The 25,291-nt window shown below is 51.7% G+C and overlaps 9 protein-coding genes across 9 annotated transcripts; 2 read left to right on the plus strand and 7 right to left on the minus strand.

Moving 5' to 3' along the window:
- Window positions 1-783: 783 nt before the first annotated feature.
- Window positions 784-3,682, plus strand: M431DRAFT_82988 (hypothetical protein; the record flags this gene model as incomplete). The annotated part of the gene is made up of 3 exons (XM_024923249.1): window positions 784-987; window positions 1,068-1,163; window positions 1,223-3,682. 3 exons carry the CDS (start codon window positions 784-786, stop codon window positions 3,680-3,682), a joined length of 2,760 nt encoding a protein of 919 aa, XP_024775553.1.
- Window positions 3,683-5,491: 1,809 nt separating this feature from the next.
- M431DRAFT_4812 (hypothetical protein) lies at window positions 5,492-7,850 on the plus strand (the record flags this gene model as incomplete). Its single annotated transcript, XM_024915940.1, has 6 exons — window positions 5,492-5,534; window positions 5,629-5,789; window positions 5,893-6,651; window positions 6,731-6,803; window positions 6,857-7,066; window positions 7,144-7,850. 6 exons carry the CDS (start codon window positions 5,492-5,494, stop codon window positions 7,848-7,850), a joined length of 1,953 nt encoding a protein of 650 aa, XP_024775554.1.
- A 520-nt stretch (window positions 7,851-8,370) lies between these two features.
- Window positions 8,371-11,714, minus strand: M431DRAFT_494321 (hypothetical protein; the record flags this gene model as incomplete). Its single annotated transcript, XM_024917240.1, has 2 exons — window positions 8,371-8,748; window positions 8,847-11,714. 2 exons carry the CDS (start codon window positions 11,712-11,714, stop codon window positions 8,371-8,373), a joined length of 3,246 nt encoding a protein of 1,081 aa, XP_024775555.1.
- A 525-nt stretch (window positions 11,715-12,239) lies between these two features.
- On the minus strand, window positions 12,240-13,371 carry M431DRAFT_507545 (hypothetical protein). The gene is made up of 7 exons (XM_024918982.1): window positions 13,289-13,371; window positions 13,187-13,227; window positions 13,103-13,120; window positions 12,972-13,036; window positions 12,840-12,911; window positions 12,685-12,780; window positions 12,240-12,612 (listed from the first exon to the last, which is right to left on the minus strand). The coding sequence occupies exons 2-7, from the start codon at window positions 13,191-13,193 to the stop codon at window positions 12,490-12,492; spliced, it is 381 nt and encodes a 126-aa protein (XP_024775556.1). The 5' UTR covers window positions 13,194-13,227; window positions 13,289-13,371; the 3' UTR covers window positions 12,240-12,489.
- Window positions 13,372-13,921: 550 nt separating this feature from the next.
- On the minus strand, window positions 13,922-15,739 carry M431DRAFT_84156 (hypothetical protein; the record flags this gene model as incomplete). The annotated part of the gene is made up of 3 exons (XM_024923402.1): window positions 13,922-14,354; window positions 14,429-15,414; window positions 15,488-15,739. The coding sequence occupies 3 exons, from the start codon at window positions 15,737-15,739 to the stop codon at window positions 13,922-13,924; spliced, it is 1,671 nt and encodes a 556-aa protein (XP_024775557.1).
- A 126-nt stretch (window positions 15,740-15,865) lies between these two features.
- M431DRAFT_411649 (hypothetical protein) lies at window positions 15,866-16,813 on the minus strand. Its single transcript, XM_024914944.1, has 2 exons — window positions 16,246-16,813; window positions 15,866-16,183 (listed from the first exon to the last, which is right to left on the minus strand). Exons 1-2 carry the CDS (start codon window positions 16,528-16,530, stop codon window positions 15,992-15,994), a joined length of 477 nt encoding a protein of 158 aa, XP_024775558.1. The 5' UTR covers window positions 16,531-16,813; the 3' UTR covers window positions 15,866-15,991.
- Window positions 16,699-18,552, minus strand: M431DRAFT_83792 (hypothetical protein; the record flags this gene model as incomplete). The annotated part of the gene is made up of 3 exons (XM_024923355.1): window positions 16,699-17,040; window positions 17,104-17,456; window positions 17,541-18,552. The coding sequence occupies 3 exons, from the start codon at window positions 18,550-18,552 to the stop codon at window positions 16,699-16,701; spliced, it is 1,707 nt and encodes a 568-aa protein (XP_024775559.1).
- Window positions 18,553-19,542: 990 nt separating this feature from the next.
- Window positions 19,543-21,204, minus strand: M431DRAFT_411621 (hypothetical protein). The gene is made up of 3 exons (XM_024914943.1): window positions 21,072-21,204; window positions 20,813-20,997; window positions 19,543-20,744 (listed from the first exon to the last, which is right to left on the minus strand). The coding sequence occupies exons 1-3, from the start codon at window positions 21,072-21,074 to the stop codon at window positions 19,790-19,792; spliced, it is 1,143 nt and encodes a 380-aa protein (XP_024775560.1). The 5' UTR covers window positions 21,075-21,204; the 3' UTR covers window positions 19,543-19,789.
- Window positions 21,205-21,815: 611 nt separating this feature from the next.
- On the minus strand, window positions 21,816-25,044 carry M431DRAFT_481362 (hypothetical protein; the record flags this gene model as incomplete). Its single annotated transcript, XM_024915950.1, has 5 exons — window positions 21,816-21,985; window positions 22,047-24,429; window positions 24,488-24,774; window positions 24,836-24,967; window positions 25,002-25,044. The coding sequence occupies 5 exons, from the start codon at window positions 25,042-25,044 to the stop codon at window positions 21,816-21,818; spliced, it is 3,015 nt and encodes a 1,004-aa protein (XP_024775561.1).
- Window positions 25,045-25,291: the final 247 nt, after the last annotated feature.

The raw sequence follows: 25,291 nt of genomic DNA on the forward strand, positions 1-25,291 counted from the left end.
AGTGCGAGCGCGGCGTTGACGAGGCCCGTTCTGCAGCTCTCTGCGCGCTGTCGGATGACGAAGGCCCTGTACCTGATACCCTGGCCTGCTATCACGGGGTCGGACGAGTGCCGGGGCGAGTGACTCTTGTGCTAAAAGGAGCTCGCGTCCTGTGACGATACCCGTCTCCACAGACTTTATCGATTCGATTCGAGACAGTTGGAACCTTGGGGGATAGCAACACCTCGTCGCCTCTCTCTCTTCTGGGCATTTGCATTGGGATGCTGAGTGCTTGCGGATAGCATAGCTGTAGCGTCGTCACTTCACTTTGCCCGTTCGACTTCTACTGGCCGCTTCTGCGTTGGCTGCCTGTCTGCCGAGCCCATCAAGGCCCTTTTATCAGGTCCTCCCCCCTCTGCTGCCTGGCGAGTTAGCCAAGGTTGCCTCATCCCGCGGACCACGATTGACCAGTCATCGGCCTCAGTTTGCCGGTTGACTGCATCGCACGGAATTGGGTTGGAGTTTGTGCCTTGCTGCCCATAGTCAATACCTGCTCGACGCGAGCGCCGCCCGCACGAAGAGAGCGGACGAGCATCCCTTGGATCCTGTCGAAATCAACGCCCACGCCGACGATGGAAGAGCAGTCTCAGTTCCAGACCGACACCCCTATCCGAGTTTGATCGACTGCCGTCCGTTTGTTTCTTTCTCAACGACAGGAAACACCTTGGTCTCGAGAGCCGATACAAGCTACTTTCCCCTCCTCCTCCTCCTCCTCCTCCCTCCTCCCCCTTCTCTTGACTAGCCATGCATCAACAAGGCCGGGTGCCACCGAGGCTCGCCTCGCCAGCTAGGTCACCCATGCGATCCAACAGCCTGCGAGAGGGCGCTGTGGGATCTCGTCCGCGGGCGGGATCGAGCCTCTCCGCCAGGGAATCTGCGAGCTCACCCACGATGGAGCAAACCGGACCGCCGGCTGAGTCAATAAGGAAGTTGGATCAGATAGTCCAGGTAAGTTGGATCATGGCTCTGTCGAGGACGAGTGCCTTTATATCTGGCTTTCAATGGGCTAACCTTGCTTGTGCCACCAGAACTTCCACACCAAAATCGCCGCTGTCGTCGTCTCCTCCCGCATGAAAGTTAAGCCAGTCCACGGCGCCAATGGGGTACCGAAGATTAATAAATGGGTATGGCCCAAACTATGTGTGGGAATGGAAAAGCTAGATGTCTAACCGTGCTGCTACAGTACCAAATCGAAACCGAAGAGATTGACGAGTTTAGGGAAGAGCTGAGAATATGGAAGAACTGCGGCAGCCTTGAGAACCGCCCTCCACCCATGATCATCGAGGTTTATCTTGATGCGTCGACGCTCAAGGAAAGCCAGAGTCTTGTCATCATCGACGAGGACGGGAAGCGCTGGGATGTCCTAGAACAGCTCGCTGCGTCGACATCTTCGAGTGGCAGCGATTCCCTCGCCAACATCAGAAGGCCGACTGAGGTTATACTAGAGCGATGGCGCGTGGAACTCAAATCGATTGTCGATAAACCTTTGGACGACTTCGGACCCATTTTGCCTACCATCTACAAAAAAGCTATTGTATTCTTCCGATCTCTCTTTGTCGCTACCAAATTATTGCCGGCGTGGAAGTTTGCTAGCCAAGGCAATATTAAAAACTCACACCCGGCCCTGATTCCCCAGTGCAGGATTAGAATGTCGGACCCGGACAGGTCAAGGCCCGACCTCTTGAAGAATTCCATCGACGGGAGAAGGGACGCAACGACGGAGTACATGTTTGGAGATCTCGAGGTGCCTGTTGGCAGGCTATGTACCTCTGTGATTTATCGAAACGACTGCACATTCCGCGTTGACGACGCAGAGTCACTTTTGAGCTCCCGTTTTATGGGAGTTGATGAGAATTTCTTCAAGCCATCATTACCACAGCGACATATGACTGAGGCGGGCTCACTGAGAGACCACCGCCGGGGAGTAAGCGTGAATGACGTTCACCAGACATATGGTAGTCTGTCAACCTTTCACGGCGATGGTCCCATAGGAACGAGCCCTATATCTGCGCTTCGTGCGGTCAAGCCGCCCGGCTCAGATACGAGCTCACCGCCAGCATCATTTCCGCGACAAACGGATAATGGGGCAGCGCCTCATTCACTGCCGATATCAGGGCGAGGGTCTGCAGCAAGACCCACGGCCCGCCTTGGAGAAGATCGAAGAAGGCCCTCTATATCTTTTCAACCATTTAAAGCTGGATCCCTATCTGGATCTCCTGTTCCCCGACACACTGACCCAGAATCGCCCGCATCTCTTACTAGACCTAGCTTACCGTCCCTCCGACAACCAGGAAACCGATCTTCGTTGACCGCAGGTATGCCGGCCTCGCTTCGCGGACCGACTTCCGTAAACACCACCGATTCACCCTTAGCAGGATCCCCACGACCCGCATCGGCCAGCAAATATAGCAGCAGCTTCACGCACCGGAGAGGGCGATTGTCGATTGGCAGCACGAGTCGGATGGGTGATGAAGAGCAGAGCAGCAGCGGGAGGCAGAGCCTGGCCTCATCGATTGCGCAACCAGGATCCGGATTTCTCGCTGAGGTTGGAGCTGCAAGCTATAGTTCGCTGCAGACCGAGGAGGACGATATTTCTGATTTCCTCAAGGCTCTAGACAGCAAAAAGACTCTAAAGTCATTCGAACCAAGCAAGAAGGGAGAATCAGCAACGAGCAGAACGGTAGCTCAGCTGTCCAAGTTCCAAATGATGAGGGAGTCGAACAACGCCTTGACCGAGTCAATGACTTCTTCGATGCAGCTTAATCGTTCCTCAACTGTTTCAAGCAGGCAGCTCGCCAATTTGACTAGCATCGGTGGAACGATTTCGCTATCTACATCTTCTTCTCCCGGAAAACCAGTGTCACCGCATACACCACATACGCCTGCAATCCCATCTCGCCTCAGTGAGAATTCGATTATAGACTATACACCGGCGACCTATACGAGGGTAGAGCCGCCTGCAAGAGGCTCATCACAAGCTAGAGCAACAGGGTCGACTCAGGACGGTACGACTGCGATTGATATTCCTCTATCCCCTAGACTGGGTACCCATCACCGCCGATCAAGCTCTGTTGCTCAGCAGGTTCGAGCTGCAACTGATGACGAGGAGGCCGATCTGCCGTTTGCCACGCATCGAAGCATTAGTCTCGGGGCAAACGATAGGGAGCCACCGACTCTGAGTACGCTTCTTGGACGACAAATGCAGTTGGAAGAGGAGTTACCTGGGCAGCAAGAGCCATCCAGCCCGCTTCGGCCGGCGGCTGACATCCAAACTGCCGAGTCATCGGACGTGATCCAACGAGGCTCGGCGAGCGACACACCCCCGGATGGCTTTATTTCTTCGACGCAGCCGAGCTCTCCCTTCCATCGACGGCGGTATGCAGGGATGGCAGGTGGCCGTCGAAGCACCCCTCCGCACTCTTCTCGAGGCAGCTTCGCTGGGTCGACTAGTAGGCTTGGTCGCCCAGACGATGAGACTGTTGGTGAAGAGCCGCTAGTCTTTACCCTCTCTGAGATGGACGCTTTGGGGAGGCGAAGCCTGGAAGAAAGCCGCGGCGGTAGCGGTAGCGGTAGCGGCACCGCATCTACTGAACGACCCCATTTCGAGCCACGAGGCACGACTCGAAGAGGATGGGCCGAGTGATGCTGAGAAAATCACACGAAACTTTTACTTTTGCTGGCTAAAGATTGATTGATTGATTGCACAGATTGTTGATAGACTCATCATCTTGCTCTTTAAAAAAGCCCTCCAGTGTCGGGCTTTTGAGACAGCATTTTGTTCTAATGATTGACTGGATATTTTGATTTTGGGGCGTTGATGGTATCTCCTTATAAAATTGTCGCTCTTCTCGCCTCTCTTTCTCTTTTATCCTTTCTCTTCCTTTTGCTTTTATCAGGTTCTTTCTTTCTTTGTTCTTCTTTCTTTTTGGATACCGGTAACATGGAACCCCCCACAACGGGCACGGGGATTTAGGGTTGCATTTTTTCTTTTTCTACTCTTTGGACCTTATTTTTCTCCTCCCTTTGGCCGGCGAGCGGCTTTGTTATTTCTGCTGTGTTGTTATTAGTATTACGGCCTGGAGAGCCTGTGTGTATATATCGGTAGGGGGGGACGAAATGGGACGAACGAGACACGGTTTGGACAGGTACTACAGGCAGACAGCTTGACGATGTTTGGATCTACGATGAGGGGCTGCACTGGAGAGTATATGGGGCCTCGAGGCAATGTACAAAGTAGGCGAAGATTTCTTTTCTTAAAAGACTGGAATTTGAGAATTATATTTATTCGATTGCTTGACCGATGTAGTCTGTCTCGTCCACTTGTGAGGGTGAAGACAGATACGGTGCTCCTATATCTTGTAGTATATATGTTGTAGGATGATCTAAAGGTGTCTTGCAGCAAGAAACGAACGCAGACACGCAACCCGTCAAGCTCCCTAGCTCATCTTCATTGGGTTCCATGGACCTACACGTAATTATGCGTGAGAGGATTCGATATCGTGAATACGCGGCCTAGCTATTTTATCACGAGATTTCTGTTTGTTTTGTACTCAACGGTCTACGAAGCTTGGGACCTATAAATGGATTAGGCCTAGACATCCATTGATGGGGCGAAATGACGAGATAAGGCGGGATGGGCGTGGCGTTGGAGTGGCGCGGCCAACCACGTAATGCGGAATGGCACTGGGGCGCTTCAGCTGCTGAGCCTCTGCTGTGAGGATGACGGACTCTAAGCTTTATTACAAGGTTGCATGCAAATCTGGGTAGGTACATGCCTATCTTTTGAGGCTGGCAGACTGTAATATTCCATTGATGTTGATGAAACCTTGAAATTAACAAATAGAATATTGCAGAAAACAGCAATGAATTGCCCTGTTCACTTACCTTATCCGTCTTTGTACCTGATGTGTTCAAGTGTCGCTTTTGCAATACTCCCAGGTACAAGCTGCGGGTACGGAGGCCTGGATGCTCGCTGCGGATTACGAGGCGAGGTACTTGTGCACTTGGGACCTGCTGCGTGAACCCATGGCTGCATTCGCCGGCAGACAAGGTACCCGGCCCAGCAATTCTGGAGGTGCGAGGCCAGTGTCGTAACTCTGAGCGGGTACCCGCCCGTCCTCGCCTTGTACCTACATGTACATGCATGTGCGCACTGGGTGGCTCACAAAGTGCTACTGTACCTCTAGGCTAACTAAGGCAGAGAGGCACCTAACACTATTAGAACTGCTCAACTTAGACTCGACACCTCCACGATCCTGCTTTTCTCCAACTCGGCATCCTGTCGTCACCTGCTTCGCCCGTTGCCGATAAGAAGCTTCCGTATCTCCTGCGAGCTTCAGCAATATCCGTTCGCCAACAGCCAAAACTCCGTGCGACCGCATCTCGAGCTGCTGCCTTAGCCTCAGCCTAGCCCTTTCAACAAACGTCATACCTCTAGTCGTCAGCAGTAGCCATGTTCCGAGCGGCGGCGGCTGGGCCGTTTGACGAAGTCGTCAGTGAGTTTTTGCAAACCCAGGGAGATGCTCGCATCGATATCATCTTGATGATGCTCTCCTTGTTGCCCCTGTGTACTTGCTAACAGCATCGCAGCCAAGGCGACTGACGAGAATCTGACGTCGGAGGACTGGGGCGCCATCATCGAAGTATGCGACAAGGTGTCTGGCGACCAGAATGGCTCCAAGGAAGCCGTCCAGAGCATGATCAAGAGGCTCGCCCACCGAAATGCCAACGTGCAGCTCTACACTCTCGAGGTTCGTCCATGTTCATCCCCTTTGTCCCTTCTCATGGCGGCAGGATTTCCCCCGCTCGCCGCCGAGGCCGTAAAAATCACCCGACTAATGCCTCTCCCACCAGCTTGCGCACGCCCTCTGCCAAAACTGCGGGAAGAATATGCACCGCGAAGTCTCCAGCCGCGCTTTCACCGAGGCCCTGTTGAAGCTGGCAAACGACCGCAACACCCACCAGCAGGTAAAGAGCAAGATCCTGGAGAAGATGCATGAGTGGACCGAAATGTTCAGCAGCGACGCCGACCTGGGCATCATGGGCGACGCCTTCCACAGGCTGAAGCAGAGCAACCCTTCGCTACAGCCGCCCAGCGCACCCCAGAAGCAGGGCCTGACCGACCAGGACCGACAGAAGGAGGACGACGAGTTACAGATGGCCCTCAGGCTCAGCTTGCAAGACGAGGAACACAAGAAGCCGGCTCAGGCGGCGCCAACTGCCCAGGCAGGGTCCAGCAATCAACAACAGCAGAATGCCCCGGCGTCCACTGCCGTGCCCTCAGGTACCACGGCTGCCACGGTCAGCAGGGTGCGCGCCCTCTTCGACTTTACGCCCACCGAACCCGGCGAGCTGGAATTCAAGAAGGGTGATGTCATTGCTGTGCTGGAGAGCGTGTACAAGGATTGGTGGCGTGGATCGCTCAAGGGAAAGACTGGCATCTTCCCTCTCAACTACGTCGAGAAGCTAGCGGATCCTACACCAGAGGAGATGCAGCGAGAGGCTCAGATGGAAGCGGAGGTTTTCGCTGAGATCAAGAACGTGGAGAAGCTCCTGACGCTGTTGAGCGCTTCTAACACGGGGCCTCGAGAGGAAGACAACGAAGAGATCTCCGTACGTATTCGCTGGCGCATTGAAACACATCCGTCTTGAAACACAAATCTATCACCAGGGTGCTAACCACTTTCCTCAGAAACTATATCACCAGACGCTTGCAATCCGCCCAAAGCTGATCAAGCTGATTGAGAAATACTCTCAAAAGAAGGGTAATGACCACTTTCACTAGCCTATCATTGCACACCGCTAACAACCAACGCAGATGACTTCACCCAGCTCAACGAAAAGTTCATCAAGGCTCGAAGAGACTATGAATCGCTGCTAGAGTCGTCCATGTCTCATCCTCCTCAGCACAACTACCAACAGTATGCCATGCGCCCAGGCCCTCAGGGGTACGCGCCGCCAGGAGGCAACTATCCACCACAGCCTCAACAGCAGGATCCCCAGAGATTCTACACCCCTGGTCCTCAAGGTTCGATTTCCCGCACACCTGCGCATTGAAGTGATTCAACATTGTTGTCAGCTCTAGTTGCTAACCGTTGGTGTAAGGCCGGCCACAGTACAACCAGACTTCTTCCCCACCTCCTAACTTCCCACAGCCTGGGGCTCCTGCACAAGGTCCTCCTCATTCTACGCTAGCCCCCTTTTACGTAGCAGGGACCGAAGTGCCAACTCATGCTGCTGCAGGCCAGCCGCCCGCTGCTCAGCCATATCCCCCGAGAGAACAAGCTCCTAGAATACCATCCAATGGCAGCCAACCTCCTCCCCTCAATACCTCAACATCACCGCCCCCTCAAAATTTCAACCCCTTCAAACAGCCCGGTAACCAGCAACCACCAAGCACCTACGGCGCCCAGGAACTGGCTACATCTGTATACGATTCTCCTATTGCTCCTAACAACCCGACCTCTGCCGCCACATATTCTAGCTCTGTCTATTCTCAAGAAGGCCCAGGCATGCCTCACCCAAAGGATAACGAGCCAGTAGCTCCCTATACTACGCAGCAACAACCGTCGTACCAGAGCTACCAGCCCAATCAACAACCCCCTTCTGCTCCTCCCGGCCAACGCCCTCCTAACACCATGAGCCCACCACCCTTGCAGCCTGGTGGCGCTGCATACGACGCTCGTCAAAATCTACCAAGCCAATCAGGCGCGGCTGGTGGCCCTCAGTATAGGCCGTATGTGCCTCCAGGTTCGGCGGAACCTAGCGCTCCAGCTCCAAACGACTACTATCGCCAACCGGGAGTCTATTAATTTAGTTAATGAGCGTGATTCGTCAGACTAGATGTACTGGCTTCAGAATGTTAATCAGTGGATTGTTGGTTCAACAATGAGGAAGCGATTTTTTACTCTGTTCTTATGAAAGGGGAGGAAGAATGCCTTTTGTTTTTTCTATCTTTGGGTTACATGAATGGAATGCCTAGCGTGGATATGGGATGGAGAGAGATAATAGGAACAATACCTTGTTTTTTTCCCGCCTAACTTTTTTTTTTGAGTTGATTGGTTATGCTCCATTACTTGTGTTGCTCCTCTTGACATGGTTGTTGTGAATTTGATGGATAATGTGTGAGTTTCGTAAAGGGTCTCTAATTGTTGAGATGTATATTCATAGCATCGTATACAGTCAATATACATGTACTCATTCATGAGGTGTAATTGAACCTCGTCAAAGCCAGCAAGCACTCTCATGGTGCTACCAAAACAATTTCCCATCCAGTCCCTTTCCCATATCTATATCTCATAATCATAATCATAGTCATAAAAACATAACTCTCTACCACCGTCGTGCATACGCACTATTCTCGGGCTTCTGCACCTTCTTCCGCCCCGTCTTCTGCAAAAACGACACAGCATCCTTAGCCCTCCTATCCTCATCCTCCGCCGCCGCAGTATCGTACTGGACATGTGCGCCGCCGTCCTGGAAGCGCGAAGTATGGATGGGTTTGAACAGCTCGATGATTTCGTTGAGGCCGAGCTTGAGAGCGCCCTTACGGGAGGATCCTTCGATGGTCTGCTCGGCGAGGAGGCGCTTCTTTTCTTGGAGCTCGAGAATACCTTCTTCGACGGTGTGGGTGACGGTGAGCTTGTAGACGACGACGTCTACGGTTTGGGTGAGGCGGTGGACTCGGTCTATGGCTTGTTCTTCAACGAACTGCAGTAGTAGTCAGTATCTGATATATAAGAAGAAGAAGAAGAAGAAGAAGAAGAAAAGGAAAGGAAACATTGATCCAAGAAAAAAGAAAAACTTACGGGATTCCAAAACGGCTCAATGATTATGACCCTCGTCGCAGCAGTCAAGTTCAAGCCCAAACTACCGCACTTGAGACTGCAAAGCAACACCCTCGTCGACTTATCCTCACGAAGCTTCCGCAAACTCTCCTCTCGCGCATCATTCCTCATACTACCGTCGTAACGCGTGAACCGGAACCCTTCCTTGCGCAGGAACGGCTCCACCAAGTCGAGCATCGACGTAAACTGCGAAAAGACGATGAACTTGTGCTCGTGGGCCTCTGCGCGCAGCAACTTGGTGAGTTCGCGGATCTTGGCTGATGAAAAGATGCTCTTGCCGTCTGGCGAGGGGTCGTACTCTGAAGAGGCATCTGAGTCTTCCTCTTCAGACTCGGATTCAGTCTCTGAATCGGCGTCGGTCTCTGAGCCAGCTTCGGAATCATCATCAGAAATTGTGATGATGCGTTTCGACTTTGCCTTTGAAGTGCGAGGGGCCTTGTCCTTGAGCGTCTGCGAGGCCATACCCCTTGTTATTTCAGATACGGACAAGAGAGAGTCGTCATCCGACTCCTCGTCCACAGACTTGTACCCTTCTTCATTCCTGGCGATCGAATCATCCACCACAAAGCTATCAAGGTTGCTTTGATCATCATCGTCTTCTTCTTCAGAGTCTTCGGAATCCTCTGATCCTATCGAGTCTCCGCCACCTTCTGCGTTCTCGTCTTCTGATCCTCCAGCTTTACCGAGCTTCAAGGCTCCTCGCTCGCTCTCCGAGACAATCCAGCTGCCTTCATCATCATCCTCTTCTTCTTCATCGCTGTCAATGACGGCTTTGCGGTTTCGATGACGACGAGATGTTTGCTTCGGTTCCTCCTCATCTTCATCATCACTATCAAGAACAGCATTCCGGTTTCGTGGTCTACGAGTATTTCGTGGTCTGGGCTGTTCTTCCTCTTCCTCTTCTTCTTCTTCCTCCTCGTCCTTCGGACGTCTCTGTTGTCGCTTTTTCTCCCCCTTCTTCTTGGAGGATGCTGTTTTCACAGCCTTTTTAGCCTTCTTCTTTGTCTTAGTGTTTGACTTCTCGCTGCCGTAAAAGAATGCCAAATCCGAAGCGCAGTCAGCACAATGGTCATCTCCAGAATCTCGTCCCTTTTTATCCACTGGTCGGCCGCAAATGCTACACTCCTTAGTGGTGATTCCCATATCTGAAAACAAATCGGCCACCGAATCCACATCCGCATCTTGCTGCTTCGAATTCGAAACGCCCGTTGAAAGCGCATCCTTGTCATCCCCTAGCTTTCCCTCGAGCAGTTTTGGGTGATTACACGCCTGTCGCAAACGTAGCAGCAATGTAAAGGCGTTGGCGTAGCTCATCTTTTCTTTCATCATCCTTGCCATGCTTTGGTCGGCACGAGCTTCCAACTTTTGGTAAAACCTCCGCTCTGCAGGAGATAACTCAGTAGCGACAGTGACAACCTTACGGTTGGTGTGTCTAAATCCGTTTATCGCTGCTGAACCGTCGGCTGATGGCACTCCGCCAGGTGTGAGTGCACCAGCCTGCTTCAGAATCTCCTTTGTCCGTCTCTTCATGAAACAGCGAAGGAAGCTGTGAAGCCTACCGAGAGCGATATGGCCTTTGCCGCCTTTCATGGGGAGCTCGATCTGATCCTTCCATGCTTTTAAATCATCGTAGGGCCTGATGCGAAGAAACTTGATGAGGGACTGCAACTCTTCAAGATTGTTCTGCATTGGTGTACCGGATAAGCACCATCGATACTCTGATCGCAGCGCACAGCAAGCCTTGGTGGCCTTTGCATTGCGGTTCTTGATGGTGTGTGCCTCATCGAGGATGACTCGCCACCAGTGAAGTCCAAAACAACCAGTCGGGGCATCATCCAACGACTTTCCGTGCTCAGAGACGAGGATCTGGTAGGTCGTAATGACAACATCGTACGTCTTAAGGTCCTCGGGATGCTTTGTCCTCTGTGGACCGTGATGTACCAGTACTTTTAGACCGTGTTGCTTGACTACCCTCTCGTTGATCTCTGCCTCCCATTGCCTGATCAATGCCAGAGGGGCAACAACGAGAGTCGTCTTGTCGACCTTTTGAAAACTCTTTTTCCAACCCTCCTCGTCCTTTTTTGGCTTTTGATTGAGGAGGATAAGGGAGATTGACTGCAGCGTCTTGCCCAGTCCCATGTCGTCGGCAAGCAAACCGCCTTTGGGAACAGTTCCCTTCTTGACCGGACCGAGTTCACGGCCACGCATCCAGTTGACACCCTCTACCTGGTGAGGTAGCAATTGTACCTTGAGACCAACTACATTGCCATCTTTGGCTATAGTCTTGGGATCTTTGGGGGTTGTATCGTCTGTGGGCTTCTTCTTCCCTTCTTCTGATGGCTCTTGTTTCCCATCGGGTTCGACTCCTTCGTCGTCATCGCCCTCCAGGCCTCCCTCCAGCAACGCCTTTAAATCTTCGCTAGCCTTTGCCGGATCTGTATAGAAAACCTCTTCTCCATGACGTTGCGGTGCTGCAGCTATCGAAGGCACAGTCGAAGCCGACGACGGGACTGAGCTGAACATGGGAGGCGGAGGTGCGATTCGAGGGTGGTACGTCGGCGCTCTGGGGCCATTGACTTGGCTTTCGAGATGGTGCTCGGGGCGAGTCTTCTGACGGATGAAGATGTCGGCTTTCTGCTTACGAGAGGACATCATCTTGGTCGGGTGCCCAAAGGTGGGATGGGCTGTTGCTGCTCCAAAGGCACTGCTGGTATCGGCCTGCCCATTGCTCTTGAGAGTGGACTTGATCAAGGCTGAGATGTCAGTGTCGCTCTCGGGGTCATTGGCATTATCAGCGGCCCGCTGCTTGGACCCTCGCTCTTGGACCATTGCTGATCTTGATCTGTGAGGTTGTGGTTGTGGTTGTGGTGATGGAGGGGCAAGATTTCAAGGGTCCTAAGGTGGCTTGGGTTCCCGATATTGGGCTTCAACTATCAGGCTTGATTGAGTCTGGTCAACTAGAAAGAAGAATAAAAAACAACAAAATGAAAGGAGACGAAGAGCCTTTAAATGCAAAACATAGCCCGATTTTCTTACTATGTTCTCGCTTTTGATTCTCGCAAATCATGCACTTCGACACGCCCCTCACTTGCACATGATTCTCGTTCACGATTGTCAGGTACCAAAAACCAACAACCCAAGTCAATGCCAAACGCCATGACATAATTGCCCCAGCAACTGACACACACCAAACGCGAAGCGTCCAATAGCCTAACAGACACTGTGATAAACAACTAGAGGCCTACACCTCACACAGTGCTTACAGTGCGGTTGGCGATTCGGGGGTACTGAGGACCTATCTCGGAAAAAGCACAGGTAACATGGCGGACTAAGCGACGAAGGGATTCACTACTTCGAGGGAAATCAAGAAATTTGGTTTCGACTATATGCCTGAAAAGCTTATGAAGTTTTTTTTGGGAAGAAATCTGTCTAAAGAGTTGATGACTCGTAGACATGAGAATACATAACACACATCTCTAGCCATTTATCTGCTCCCCTCCGAGCCTGCTTCCTTATCTTCATCTTATGGAGCTCTTGTATCACCAAACCAAACATTACCCTGTCTTCGCTCACAAGTATCGTTTCCTTTCGCCAAATTCATAGCCTAGTAAACCAGCTTGAAGATGTCGTTCTTGACGACGAAACCAGTGATTTCGCCGCCGGCACCCTGGGTAACGCTGACCTTGAAGTTCTGGACAAAGTTTATCAGGTTCTCATCCTCGTCGACCTAGAGTCATACAAGTCAGTCATATCCTCGCCACACTCTGGCTTGCTTTCTTTTTGATATCGGATTCAGTACCTTGAGCTTTCCGGTAACCAGGATCAGGAGATCGCCAGAGGCAAGCTGGGCGTCAAGGGTGGAGAGCTGGTGACCGCTCATCTTGAAGGGGAGGCTCTGCGCAGAAGTTAGATACAGCGCTTTCAATAAACGTATATCAAGAGGGTTCAACGCACGGTCAGCTTTCCCAGAATGGCCTCGGCACCCTCAAACTTCTGAGACTCGAAAGTGAGGACGGACTCGGGCCTCTAGTTGCGAACATTAGTGGAAAGGCGCTCCCGGAATGCTGCCTAGCATCGCAAACGTACGTAGACCGCAGCCAGGCCCTGGATGTTTGTGCTCATTCCCGTGAAGAAGCCATTGACAAACTGCTCTGCGACAGAGAAAGATTTCGCGTTAGAAGACTCGGCTCAGCGACAGCGATTTCGAACACACATACTGGCGATTTCCTCGATGTCTATAGCAGTTTTGCGTGATTAGCATCGTCCTGGCGCATCGGCGGAGGGGTTGTTTGCCGTCTTACTAGACATTTTAGCGGCTGTATTTTCGAGAGCGCTTCAAGAACTAGCGAACGTAAGCTTTTGCGCAAGAGTCTACCGCTGAGGCGAGAGCTTCGGAGACAAACAATGGGTATATATTCGTAGTTGGGTTATCGCAAAATGTGCCCAAGGCTTTGAAGAACGATAAACGGTAGGGAGGGATGGTGGGGTAGATGAGGGACACACAGTGCCAACATGTTTTTTTTTTCTCATGTCGTGCTCCGTGGGTGAATATATCCGATAAACGCATCGAGCTGTACAACAGCTGCGTATGTACATAATTGGTGGGGCGAGAGCTCTGATAAGGGGGCACATGCATTAAAGAGGATGCTGCTCTATATCTTTGATCCGCCGAAAATTTGACAGCTTCAGGTCAAGACTCTTTTTCTTCACAAGCTGGATTCCATTAGGGCCAGAAGATAATTAGCCCACTACGACTTTTCATTCTTGCTTCATCGCGACAATGTATTGATTTTGAACTAAATGGTAAGTCAATTAGACAAAACTGGTGCTTTTCTAGCAAAACATCCCATCTCTTTCCTGATGATAAAACTTAAGAACGGCCAACTGAATTTCATGTTGAATTCTTAATCACCAACTTTATGTCTGACACGAATACACATTCTCTATATGCATTATCCTTCTTCATTATTACATCTCATTTGAAGCTTGCAACCGCTAACAGGATCGCAATTCAGCTCGTCAATACCCCTCTGACCTTACGCGATTCGCTTATACTCCGCCGTTCCTTCAGGCATGGGATCCGTTCGACTCTCCCATACAATCTCAATCGCGGAAGGCTTTCCATCGGCGCCCACCTTAAACTCCGCTGCCATAAAGTCCACGTATTTGCGGCCGCCGTAGATTGGCGCTGGTAGGTATACGATCCAATGATCGCCAGAGACGTGATGAAAGTGCATTGAGTAGTTCCACGTGGAGTCTGGGCGATCCGCAACAAGAATCTTCTCGCCCGGCTTATCTGGGTGAGGCTCTTCGCGAAGGGTAATGTTTCCGTATCCGACATTGTAGTATGTGCCCAGCAACTCGCTCGTAGACAACGTAGATGGCAATCCGGGATTTGGCCTGTCAGGGTACAGAACGTCCAGCGCATTGTCGTACAACCAATCCAGCTTCTCTTCGGCTTTGCTCCACCTAATACAGAGTCAGCAATCATAAATGAATCTTCGTATATTGTATACGGAGTACGATGCCGATTGAAAACTTACTTGGCGCCAAAATCAGCGCGGTCCTTTTCAGGAATACCAAGTTTGTCTTCAATGAGCTTCCATCCAACAATCTCTTCCACGACATGGCATTTGGCGGTATTTCCTAAGGCTACCACACCATACTTGGCCTCCGGAAACCAATAAACCTCAGCTCCATACGCATGCATCCCTCCGCTATGGGTATATAACACATGGCCTTTATGCAAAGTCCTAACCCAGCCAAGCCCATAAAGCTGGAGATCGAGGCCATTTCCAGGCTCCCCAGGCCAAAACACTCTCGGCGTTCTGATATCCTTGTGGACATCTCCAGATAGAGGACCAGACTGGTGAATCAAGCTCTTCACCCATTTCGCATAGTCGACAACGTTGGAGATGACGGATCCCGCTCCGCTGACTTCGGTCAAAGTCATGAATGGGATTTCCTCATACTCTTCCTTGTCCAAGTTCCAGGCATATCCCGAAGCCATGTGCTCAGGAGCATCCAAAGCGCTCTGCAGGTCAAAATAGGTCGACGTCATTCCTAGAGGCTCCCACAGGAGCTCCCTAAGCACATCGCCAAGCCACTTGCCCGTGACCGTCTCAATGACATACGAAAGCGTCACGTACATCAAATTGCAGTAATAAACCGTCACCCGCGGCTCAGCAGTCATTGGCAAATTCCGCAGATTGCGAACAATGTCCCTCGGAAGTGCCGGCCTTCCATCAATCTCCTTGACGGAAGAAATGTCGTGACGGGGCATGCCCGTTCGGTGGCTCACGGCATCGTCCAAAGTAATGTGATTCGTCGCCCAATCGTCCTGCAGGACAAAGTCGTCCCGGATAATGGATGAAATGGGCGTCGCCCAGCCCTGCGAAAAGGCCGAGTAATTGCTCGAGTGAATAAGCGCAGATAGGACAGCAGCTACTTGCGCTTTGCTTGTCGATGCGCCGTACCAGAGAGTCTCTGGCGTAGCTGGGATATCCGGCAACGTCGCATATCCATAACCCTAGACCAACAGCGTCAGAAGAGCAATCTCGTATTATACTATACGTCAATCAATTTCGTATAAAAGCACTCACCTCGGTATACACATCATCACCGTCAATCACCGCAATTGAAACGCCGGGAACCTTCCACTTCTCCAACTGCTCACGCACAAAACCCCCAAACTCAGCCGTCAATGGGTTTCCACTCGCGGTAGAACCTTGCTCTGAAATTGGCTTCTGCTCGCTCTGCGCGTGGACGTATGCTGCTGCATTTACACGACTTCCGGCAATCGCCACGGCCGCGGCAAGGCCAAGCGCTGGGAAGAGGCGCAAATGTCGACCCATGATTAAGAGTTCTCGAAGAAAGCCAATAACTAGTGTGTTTTGCCTCCTTTCCCTTCTTTACTTACTTCTTCCGTACAATCACATAGAATCAAGATTCAACCCAGAGGAAACAGATGACGTTCACTCGTATATATAACCTAAGGTATCTATAGATTTGGAGTAGCCCCTGGCAAAAGTACCTGGCAAAAGTACCCCGCGTTGCGTAAACGATCGAATCCTTCGCGCAGAGCGTCACATTGAGATGATGTGATATCAAACCCCATGTATCCAACAGCCAACCCCCCAAAACCATGTCAAAGATAAAGGCAGATAACAAAGTCGTATGGAGAAAATACGCTTCCTGCCCCTTTCATGGGATTCTGCATCTGCATATATAAAAAAAGGATGGGCTAATCGATATAGAAGCATCTTTAGGTCAACAAAAACTTGATTCCTGATGCACATCTAACGAATTTTTAGTCCCCCATATATAGCCAACCCTCTCAGCATACCGTAGACTCGCATACCGAAAAGCGGTGGATGAGCAACGCCGCTCGTAGGTCATCGCTATTGTCTATAGGTAAGGGAATGCAACCTGCCACACAGCCCAGCTCCAACTGGCAGCCTGTTAGAAGCGCTCTCCAGATGCCGCTGTGAAAATCGAAAACGGCGTCCCAAGGCCCCCAGGTGCCCCCATTGTTTCCGTCCACATTTATTCCGGCTCTCCTTTTTACCAAATCCAGTGAAAGGATAAAAAAAATATACTTGGCTTCAATCACATCCAGCAAATTCGCTCGTACATCATGGTCCATTCCCGTAAAGCGTAGTCGTCAAAGGCTGATTTCGTGGTTGCGGCAAAATTCGGTTCGCTCTTGATGCGTCGCTTGGTCATTCCAATAAGCAAGTTATTAAGATTTAGAAATATGACCTTGTCAAATTTCCCCGAGGTATAGAGTGCCTTGGCAAACACACTGCTGCAGCTACAGCTCTTCCTCTTCTATTCTGATTTCTGGTGTTGACGTAGAAGCACCTTCTTTGGTTGGGGATTCAGCTTTAGTGGAAACAGCAGTGCCCAGAGCTGCACTCAGGCTTTGTGTAGCAGAGAATCTATCCCCGTCATTGCCTTGGTCGACGCTTGGCCGTGCTTTCTTAAGCGGACTGCCAACCATTGCGGCGGCAAGAGAATCGAAATTGGCTTGTAGGCTCGAAGAAGCGCTTGGTGCTGATCCGGCCAACAATCCTGGGTCGGCCGGAGAGTCGGTGCGCTGTGAGGTTTCCGGGGTGGAATTTGCGTCGGGTTCGGCCGAATGTGCCCTCTTAAGCTGTTTGTGAAATAACGTCAGTAAATCCAACTCGACCATGACTTTGGGGTGGTTGGGTCATACGTGTATACGGTTAACACCGTCTGCTAATTCGCCTTGGAACTTTGCATCCTCTGGTGCTAGCTTGGAATTGGTTTCCTTGTCGGCTACTTCTTCCATCTTGCCAATGATTGCGCTCTCTTCGTCATCGTCATCGCTATCATCGGCGACGTTGCCGTTGCTCTTCTTCCTAGCCTTCCTTCGTCGCGCCTCTTCGGCTTCTTGATCTCGGAAGGCAGAGAATCCAACAGTGCCGCCTGCTTTGAGAGGGCCTATGTTAGAGAAGTCTATCTGACCCGAGCGCCTTTTGGCAGAGATGGCAGTAGCCTGAGGGTTATTCTTCGCCGATTGAAGGACGCCAATCTTTTGCAGTTGTCCTATTTCGGTGTTAATTAGGGAATACACTCAGATGAGAAGGGAGAAACCCGATATGAATAAAAGGGGAGGGGAGATGAACTTACTTTCACCGCGATAGAAAAATGTAAAGGTAGCATAAGGCTTGTCTGGGCCATCGATTCCAGTAACTGTTTGAGTGCTGATGGTCTTAGGATCAAGCGTCTTGGGCTTGGCAAAACTAGTCGTATGCTCAACATCCGCGTCGATGCCATTGCCATTCTCGTATTCTTCATCCCCGTCGTGTGCGTCAAACTGAGGTGAGTATTCCCCCTTCTTAATCTCTCCTGAAGCCAGGACGCGGAACATTGCCACCTTAATCTGACCTGTCGCCTCCGGGGGTTCGTCGTCATCATCCGACCAAGAGTCAGAATCGTCATAGACTGCTTCGATGGGGGAAGCCTCATCGCCATATCGAAGAGTTCCCTTGCGCCCATCTGCATCCATGGTAGAGTTCCCCTCCAAAGCTGCGGCCTGTCGCCGCCTCCTTCTCTCGAATTTCTGACGCCGCTTCTCGAGCTTTTCCGCAGCATCGTGGCCCTTGAGGTCCAGGCCATTAAGCCAGCGCTCAAGACCAACCTCTCGGAAGAGGAATTCGCGCTCAGCTAGGCCGCCGCCCTCGGAATCGGGGACCTGCACCCAGCGACTATTGACCCAGGTTTCCTCGCCTGGTCGAAGCAGGGTGGCCACCTCTTCTTTGCCTCTCCCATCAAAATAAATGTAGGCGGCAATCGTTTCGTTTTCCGAGTTTGTCAAGGGCATGTAGGGAGCGACCGCTCCAGCAGCCTTGCCTGCATTCTGAGAGCCAGAGTGGAGACCCCCGACGAATTGCGGCTTCGGGTAGGGGTTGGACTCGGACGCCTTGGGAGCCGAGTACGGGATGGGGAGGCCGGGCGTCAAGAGCGTGATGGAAATGGCAAATTTGGCGGGTTCCGGCTTGTTGCTCGAGTTGAGGGTTGGCTGCGGCACCGGAATGTAGGTGCTGATGCGGGACAGCCTCGACTGCTTCTGGATGCCGTATTCGGGGAGCGGAGCGGAGTTGGCATGGATGCTCACCGCAATGCCCTTGAAGCAGGGCATCGTTTCGGAAGGAGAGCTTTTTGTAGGAAAGATGCTTATCGCTCGAGCGAGAGGGGTTTGGCCAGGCGAGAAGCTGGCGGTCGTTGGGAGACGAGGGAGGCCTGTTGTAGAGAGGGCGGTGGGGGGGAGACCAGATTAAGCTTGGCGATTAGAAGCTCCGATTTCACCAGCTAGCCATCTCATGTGACGAGGGGGATAGCGTGAGTGAGCGAGAGCGGGCGATGCGCACCAAGAAAACAAAAGACAGAAAATAAAAGCAGGGCGTCGCGTTGACTTTTGGGCTCTCCAAGAGATTTCACGCGAGAATCTTGTCCATGACTATGTTGCTACCGTGCAGTAAATAAGCACCCGAGAGACGCTTCGCTTCGTCAGTGAATGGGGGGGCTGCCCGTCCCGCCGCAGCGGATCATCTCTTGGTCCGGAGCTTTGGCGTGGCGCCGAGCTGTTTAGTTTAGGTGCACATCACATTGGATCCCAGCCCTCTCTTTTTGCTGCATTTTTTGGGCGCCAGCTGTACCAGTCAGTAGCGCTGTCACAGGCCGCCTCATGCATGAATGCCACAAGCCAGCTGGTTTTCACCGCACACTGGAGCATGCGTTGGCACTGACTCGCATCAACGCTTTTGGTTGTGCCCTAATCTGGCCGTGTCTTGCAAGGATTAATGCCTGCCGTGGCTCTTTTGATGCCTGCCACGGCTCCCTGATCCTCTTTCATCACAGTTGTCTCGTGGCTGGCATCCAGTAAGTCATGCAGCCCAACAGCGCTATTGCATGTGCTCAGCACCTACGGCGCCCACAGCGCTGCCTTAGTGCGGATGCTGTGCCTCTCAGGGCATCGAGACTATTGGGACGGGCCGCCGTCCAAGTGCGGGTGTTACCAAAGGGGGGCCACCTCAAAAGATTTGAATCGCTGGTTTGGTGGGATTGAGGCTTAAATCCAAATAGGTAGTGATCAAAGAAATTTGGAACAAAGGAACAAAGAATCTGCAACAGAGGAACGAAGAAAATTGCAACAGAGGAACAAAGCAGTCACAAGACGGGGTCATCTGAGTTATGTACCTAGACATGGACACGGTACAAGCACCATTAGCACAAAGCTTCAGCACACAAATGGTCGTTCTACAAATTGATAATACACAGATACTTAGATAACAGCGCATTGCCTGCTATTCCGGGGTATCTTTCAAAATTACCATGCCAATGAAATGAGTGCTCACTCTACTACCCCACGATACTTCTTACCTCTCTGGGTCTGACCGTATCGACCTTTTCCGAACACTGCTACTCCCCTCTCCGCTATAGCTTGTACCAATGCCCGAGTCTCGAGGCTCGCCCTCTTCTTCCTCATCATCAGCCTCTTCCCCAGCAATGGGTATCTCGTGAAGAGGCTGCTTGTGTTCCTCTTCATCCTTGACGTCGGGCTCATGCTTCAAAGGAGGTTGTTTCCCATAGGTAGGAAATTGTTGCGGATAGTCAGATGCATCATCTCCATCGTCGTTCTCATCATACCCATCAGAGTCAGTCAAGCCTCCTGTGGTAGACCGGCGCTGATTTCTGTGGCTCTTCAGTTCCGTGCTGCTTGACGAAGTCCCCAGCAGAGAACTCAAGATGGCCCAAGCAACGACCATGAACCCGAGTTCGCAGACCCAGAACAGCATCGTAAAAGTGATAAAAGTCAAGAGACGATAATGGAACATGAGCCATCGGAGACCGCTAAGCTGTGCAGTCATTGTAAGGGAGGCGCTGTAAATCTGGATTCCTTGCCCCGCCTCCACCTCCACATATGCCGTCGAAGGTATAGCAGAATCTGTCGGGAAGGTGACGCGTTCTGCCACCGGTACATTCAATACGCAGGTCTGCGATGACGGGAAGATCAAGTGATAGAGCAGGAATAGAATGCGCGAACCCAAAGACACCACAGGATCAACGTAGGGGATCAAAGCAGGTCTCCGTGACCTGAACAATACGTTGCTCTGCTCAAAATCCAAACGGTCATTGGCGAATTTGCGTGCGCTCACGTCCAATGTATCGCTGTATCTCGAATCCAACAGGTATAAGCTAATCATAAAGTTCCCTCGCTCGACATTTGGTAGAGATCGCGGCATGGAGAGGGTCACGGAGATGTCGTAGTCTTGCTGCGATTTCAGCATTGGAACGGTGAGCGCAGCAACGCCATATGGATTGGAGCTCAGCCTATACATTTAAGTGTCAGCGAATGCCATATGAGATGTCGCAACAGCATCATAGGTTGCTATACTCACCCATATTGGAGATGAATCGGCGTAGTGACAAACTGGTCCGGGACAAAGTTTTGGAAGAAGAGCACAGAAGCAACTGCTGCCAGGCAGAGCAATGTCACTGCTCCGGACACGAGCAATACGACATTGACAACGGCCCTCTGAACAGGCTTCGAGGTGACGACGCGCGCGGTCTCTTGGAATGTTTCCTGGCGCACGCAGCGAGCGTTAGCTTGGGATTGACTTGGAGATGCAGACAATCTGAGGGGCAGATTAAAATTACCATGACCTAGAATTACTCCATAGACTGCGCAAATTCGGTTGCGAAAAGAAGACTTAATCCCCTAGAGGCGCCAAGGGCATGCACAGAATAAAAGAAAATATCTGCAAGCGTTCCATGTCGTTTGGAAAGAGACTCTGAGACGTACGTTTATTGACATGAGCTCTGGTGCATGTGATCAACATGACGTCTTAGCCTACGGTGCTGTACTTTAGCGATACATTCCCCTGAATTTCACCCCGCTGCTATCTACACGGCAGCATGGCCCGAAATTGATTTGGCGGGCTAATGGCCAAAGTACCTTGTGGGTATACTTAGGTGATTACCGTATTGGGTACTTTTCACAGAAGGCACATGGGACATTTTGATATTTGATCACTTTGAACAATTTCCAGATGGTTACGTACAAGCTAACATCTACATAATATTAAAAGGGGGCATACAGTAATTCATATCATATCATTGACAGGAGATGAAGCATAAAGAGAGACAGGGTTGTATTAACGAACCGAACCATAAACGAATTAAACCAAGCATAAACAGTTGGATGTCAGCGTTTTTGCAAAAGAAAAATTGCAAAAACATCAGTCATCAAATCATGTACATTCAAACCATAAACAGATCCGTCGTGTTGATCATTCAAAATAAAGGGGGGAAGAGAAAGAAGGGATAAGAAATAAAGAGAAGAGAAGAGGCAAATAGAAGTAAAGACTGTCGTATAGAAACCATTCATTACCGGCCGTTCACTCAGCATTGCTGAAGGTAGTTGCTTGGGACCAGCCCAACCTGGCCACTTCCGTTGTGGACTTCTGCTTCCCACCAGCCGTCATCTTGATGACGATAGACGGCTAGGTAGTCGCCTTTAGCGAAGCCAAGTTCCTCGGGAATAGCCGCCTGATACATGTACATTGCGCGTGCTACACATAACGTTAGTAACATTGTTTGGGGCGCATTTCTGGAAGAGTGTGAGAAACATACCCATATGTAGAATTGGTCGACCATCTCGAGAATATTGTCGTGATGGGTCAGCAACGCTCTTGCTTCGCTGGTGTCCTCCCTCGTACAAGCCCATGGCGCGGGAGCCTGGGCGTACGGAGCTTCGACTTCGAGTTGAGCCATATCGATCATCACCACCACCACCAGCCAGTTGTACCGCCATTTCAGACCCACCACCATAACTGCTCGGTGGACGACTCTGAGAATGGTTGTAATCTCCTCGGTATGGGTTTGGCGAAGCACCCCTAGTGGATCCTCGAGTCGAACCATGGGGGGACGCGCCGCGGTAGTACCCTTGATTATGCTGCGATAAGCTGGTTGCAGAGCCGTTTCGCCGATGATCATGATAAGGGTTCGGTGACACTGAATGGCGACCCGTCTGTCGAGGATCGTTGCTCATGCGCCGTTGAGGCTGAGGGGATGCGCCGCGATTAGTTGCTGGAGAAACCGAGCCATCGTTGCCTCGAGTGCCGGGTCGGGAAATAGGTGAGTGAGCGCTGCTCACAGACCCTCTGCGGCCGTCATCGCCATAAACGCTCCTAGCCTGATTCGCGATCTTCTGGGTAGCCTCCTTCATTGCCCTAGACGTCACAGCCGGGGGAGGGACGCCCAGCCTTGTCACCTGACCCTGTGACTGATACGAAGGCGGAGGTTGGCTGCCAGGCGCTGGGAAGGACCGTGTCATGGCAGCCTCAGTGCTTGGAACAGGCGTAGAAATACCATGATACTGATCGGCCGACATCCTCACGGAGGCTTGCTTGCCCACATTGACATTCTTAAGCTCTGCCAGGGCAGCTGCGATTGGGTCTTGCGGCTCAGCCTTCTGAACTGGCTGCTGTGGTCTTTGTCGATTGGTGTCAGATGTTGTGACGGGCAGAACATTTTCGCCCACTCCGAGAGCCAAGCTTGCATTGGCATCGATCGGTTCTGGGCTGGCGGTCCGCTCTTTCAGCAGATTGCGAGTCTGCGGCTCACTGTTGCCGCTGTAGGGCTGAGGTCGACGCACAGGACTCGTCGATGTCTGTGACTGAGATGGGTGCCAGGTGTTTCTGTTGCTAGGCGTTGCGTTTCCATTGGCGGCGGCTTGCAAATCCTTAGTGCTCTTACGTCTAAATGGACTGTGGTTCTGGAAAAAGCCGCTCTTCTTTTTGAGCATCCGATTATCAGGGCTTGCAGAAGCTGGCGGGTCCTGCTTGATCGGAGACGTTTTGCCACTTTGAGGGTCCTGGCTAGAAATTGACGTGGGATCGGAATATTCGCTGCGGGAGTCCCGTCCAGAGGTCCTTGCTGATTGAATCTGAGGGCTGCCGGCTGATGGGGCACCGGGGCGGCAGAGCATCGTCATTCCATCCTTTGGATAGGGGTCATGAGGGGTTGTTGGTTTTGGACTCTGGTGCCGAGTGTCGTATGGCGATGGCGGCTGCGAGCCTGTTTGGGACCTGCGGAACTGCTCGTCTGCGGTCGGTGGCTGTCTACGGTATTGATCCTCAGCCGCAGGTGGTTGCCTGCGATATTGGTCATCAGCTGCATGTGGCTGTCTTCCATAAGGCTGCTGCTGTGGCTCTTCTGCAGGAGGCAACTGCCGGCGATACTGATCCTCAACCCCTGGCGGCTGCTTTCGATATCGATCGTCCATGCTTGGAGGTTGCTGCTTACGATACTGCTCGTCCGTGGATGGGCGTCCAGCCGGAAGCAACTTCTGGGGGCTCTTTTGAGGAGTCGACGCACCCTCGCGGCCAGTTGGCTTGGGTGGGGGCCTGTGAGCCAAATCATTTGCTAGAGCGGAGTTGGGATCATGGTGAGACTCGAACGTAGAAGGCTGGGGCGAAGAGGAGCGGAAAGCCGGATTGATACTCCGAGGAAACTGCGCCACGGTATAGTTGTGTTCATCTTCGGAAGCCTCAGACTGGGTATCGTGAACATCGCCGCGGACAAAGTTGATATACTTGGGAGCCTCGGGGATTTCTTGGCCTGTACCACGCTCACTTATGAAAGTGATAATGTCAGTCTCCACATCCATGCTCTCTAGAGAGAGTCGAATCTTTTCGCAAGATGCGTCATCACTGACGCAGACCGTTGAGGCGATATTGGCAAATGTCCAGAGGCTGTTCTTGGTAAAGTCGAGCCGCTCTTCCTCAAGGTCCTGGAATTTATCGGCGGCAGCCTTCCATTCTCGGTTCCACCGGACTGTTGTCTCTTCCAATATCTTGACGGCGTTCTCGTATTCCGTGTTTGAAGTTGCGAGGCTGATTTGCGTTTTCTCCAACTTGGCCTTGTTTCGACGTTCTTCTTGGCCCATGACCATGTGGCCTTGTGCGAGATAACCTTTAATTTTCAAGCATTCTTGTTCGTATTTGTCTCGAGTCTTATCCACGGTTAGTTATGAGATGCTTGAGCAGGGGGCTGTGTCTTTCTTTTCCTACCTTGTTCACCTGGTTTGTCTGCTGGACCTTCACCTTGAGCAGCTTCTCGACCGTGCCCTGAATAATCTTTCGTCGCTCCTTATTTCCCCCTGCAAACGCTGCGAGTGGCTCTTCCAACTCCGTCTTCATTTGCGCGGCAATGCTTTGATGCTGCTTGGCTGTGGCCTCGAGCTCGCTGCGGACTGTGTCCAGCGAAGCCTTCAATGTTCCGGTTTCGTGGGTGCCTAGGGATTTCTTGCTAAGGTTAAGCAACTTTCGGGCGTACTCATCTTCGATCGCAGCTCGTGCTGTATCATCATAAGGTTAGCAATAGATTTGACAGCCGGGGATGTGGGCGGATATCCTCACCGCCATAGAATGATTTGAGCTCATCGCAAGTTTGTTTCGAATTCACCATTCGCTCGAGAAGGGGACCGACGCCAGCATCGTCCTTGCCCCAGAAGTTGTTGGCAACTATATCGACAAAACTGTTAGTACGGCCTGCTATCGGCGCGGAGTCGCGAGATGCACTGACATGACATGGCGACGGCTGGGGCATCAGCAATTGCGGCAGGCATCGTGCCCGATGATAAGGGGGGTCGAATCGAATGCCAATTCTTGGGAGAAAATCAAAGTCGTCTTTGTAAATAAAGTAAAAGGCTTGGGCGCTCTCTTGTAATTTGGGCATCCAACGTGCAGTAGCAAGCGTCGTGGATGCAAGGTGCGGATGTGGGTATGGTTATAATGGTGTGTAAACGCTGTAATCTACGGCCACAGCGCCGTAACAGGCGCCGTAGCTTTGTTTGCAGTGGCGCACGAGTGTTG

The sequence above is a fragment of the Trichoderma harzianum genome, assembly GCF_003025095.1.
Source record: "Trichoderma harzianum CBS 226.95 unplaced genomic scaffold M431scaffold_5, whole genome shotgun sequence".
In the NCBI taxonomy this organism is placed as follows: Eukaryota; Fungi; Ascomycota; class Sordariomycetes; order Hypocreales; family Hypocreaceae; genus Trichoderma; species Trichoderma harzianum.

Coding starts and splice junctions, on each gene's coding strand:
- M431DRAFT_507545 (XM_024918982.1), bottom strand. Junction 12,912..12,971: donor AGGGCCTGGCTGCGGTCTAC/GTACGTTTGCGA, acceptor GTTCGCAACTAG/AGGCCCGAGTCCGTCCTCAC. Junction 12,781..12,839: donor CCATTCTGGGAAAGCTGACC/GTGCGTTGAACC, acceptor ACTTCTGCGCAG/AGCCTCCCCTTCAAGATGAG.
- M431DRAFT_411649 (XM_024914944.1), bottom strand. CDS start 16,530: ATGGACCATGATGTACGAGCGAATTTGCTGGATGTGATTGAAGCCAAG. Junction 16,184..16,245: donor TGCTCATCCACCGCTTTTCG/GTATGCGAGTCT, acceptor AAAATTCGTTAG/ATGTGCATCAGGAATCAAGT.
- M431DRAFT_411621 (XM_024914943.1), bottom strand. Junction 20,745..20,812: donor CCGATTCATCTCCAATATGG/GTGAGTATAGCA, acceptor TTAAATGTATAG/GCTGAGCTCCAATCCATATG.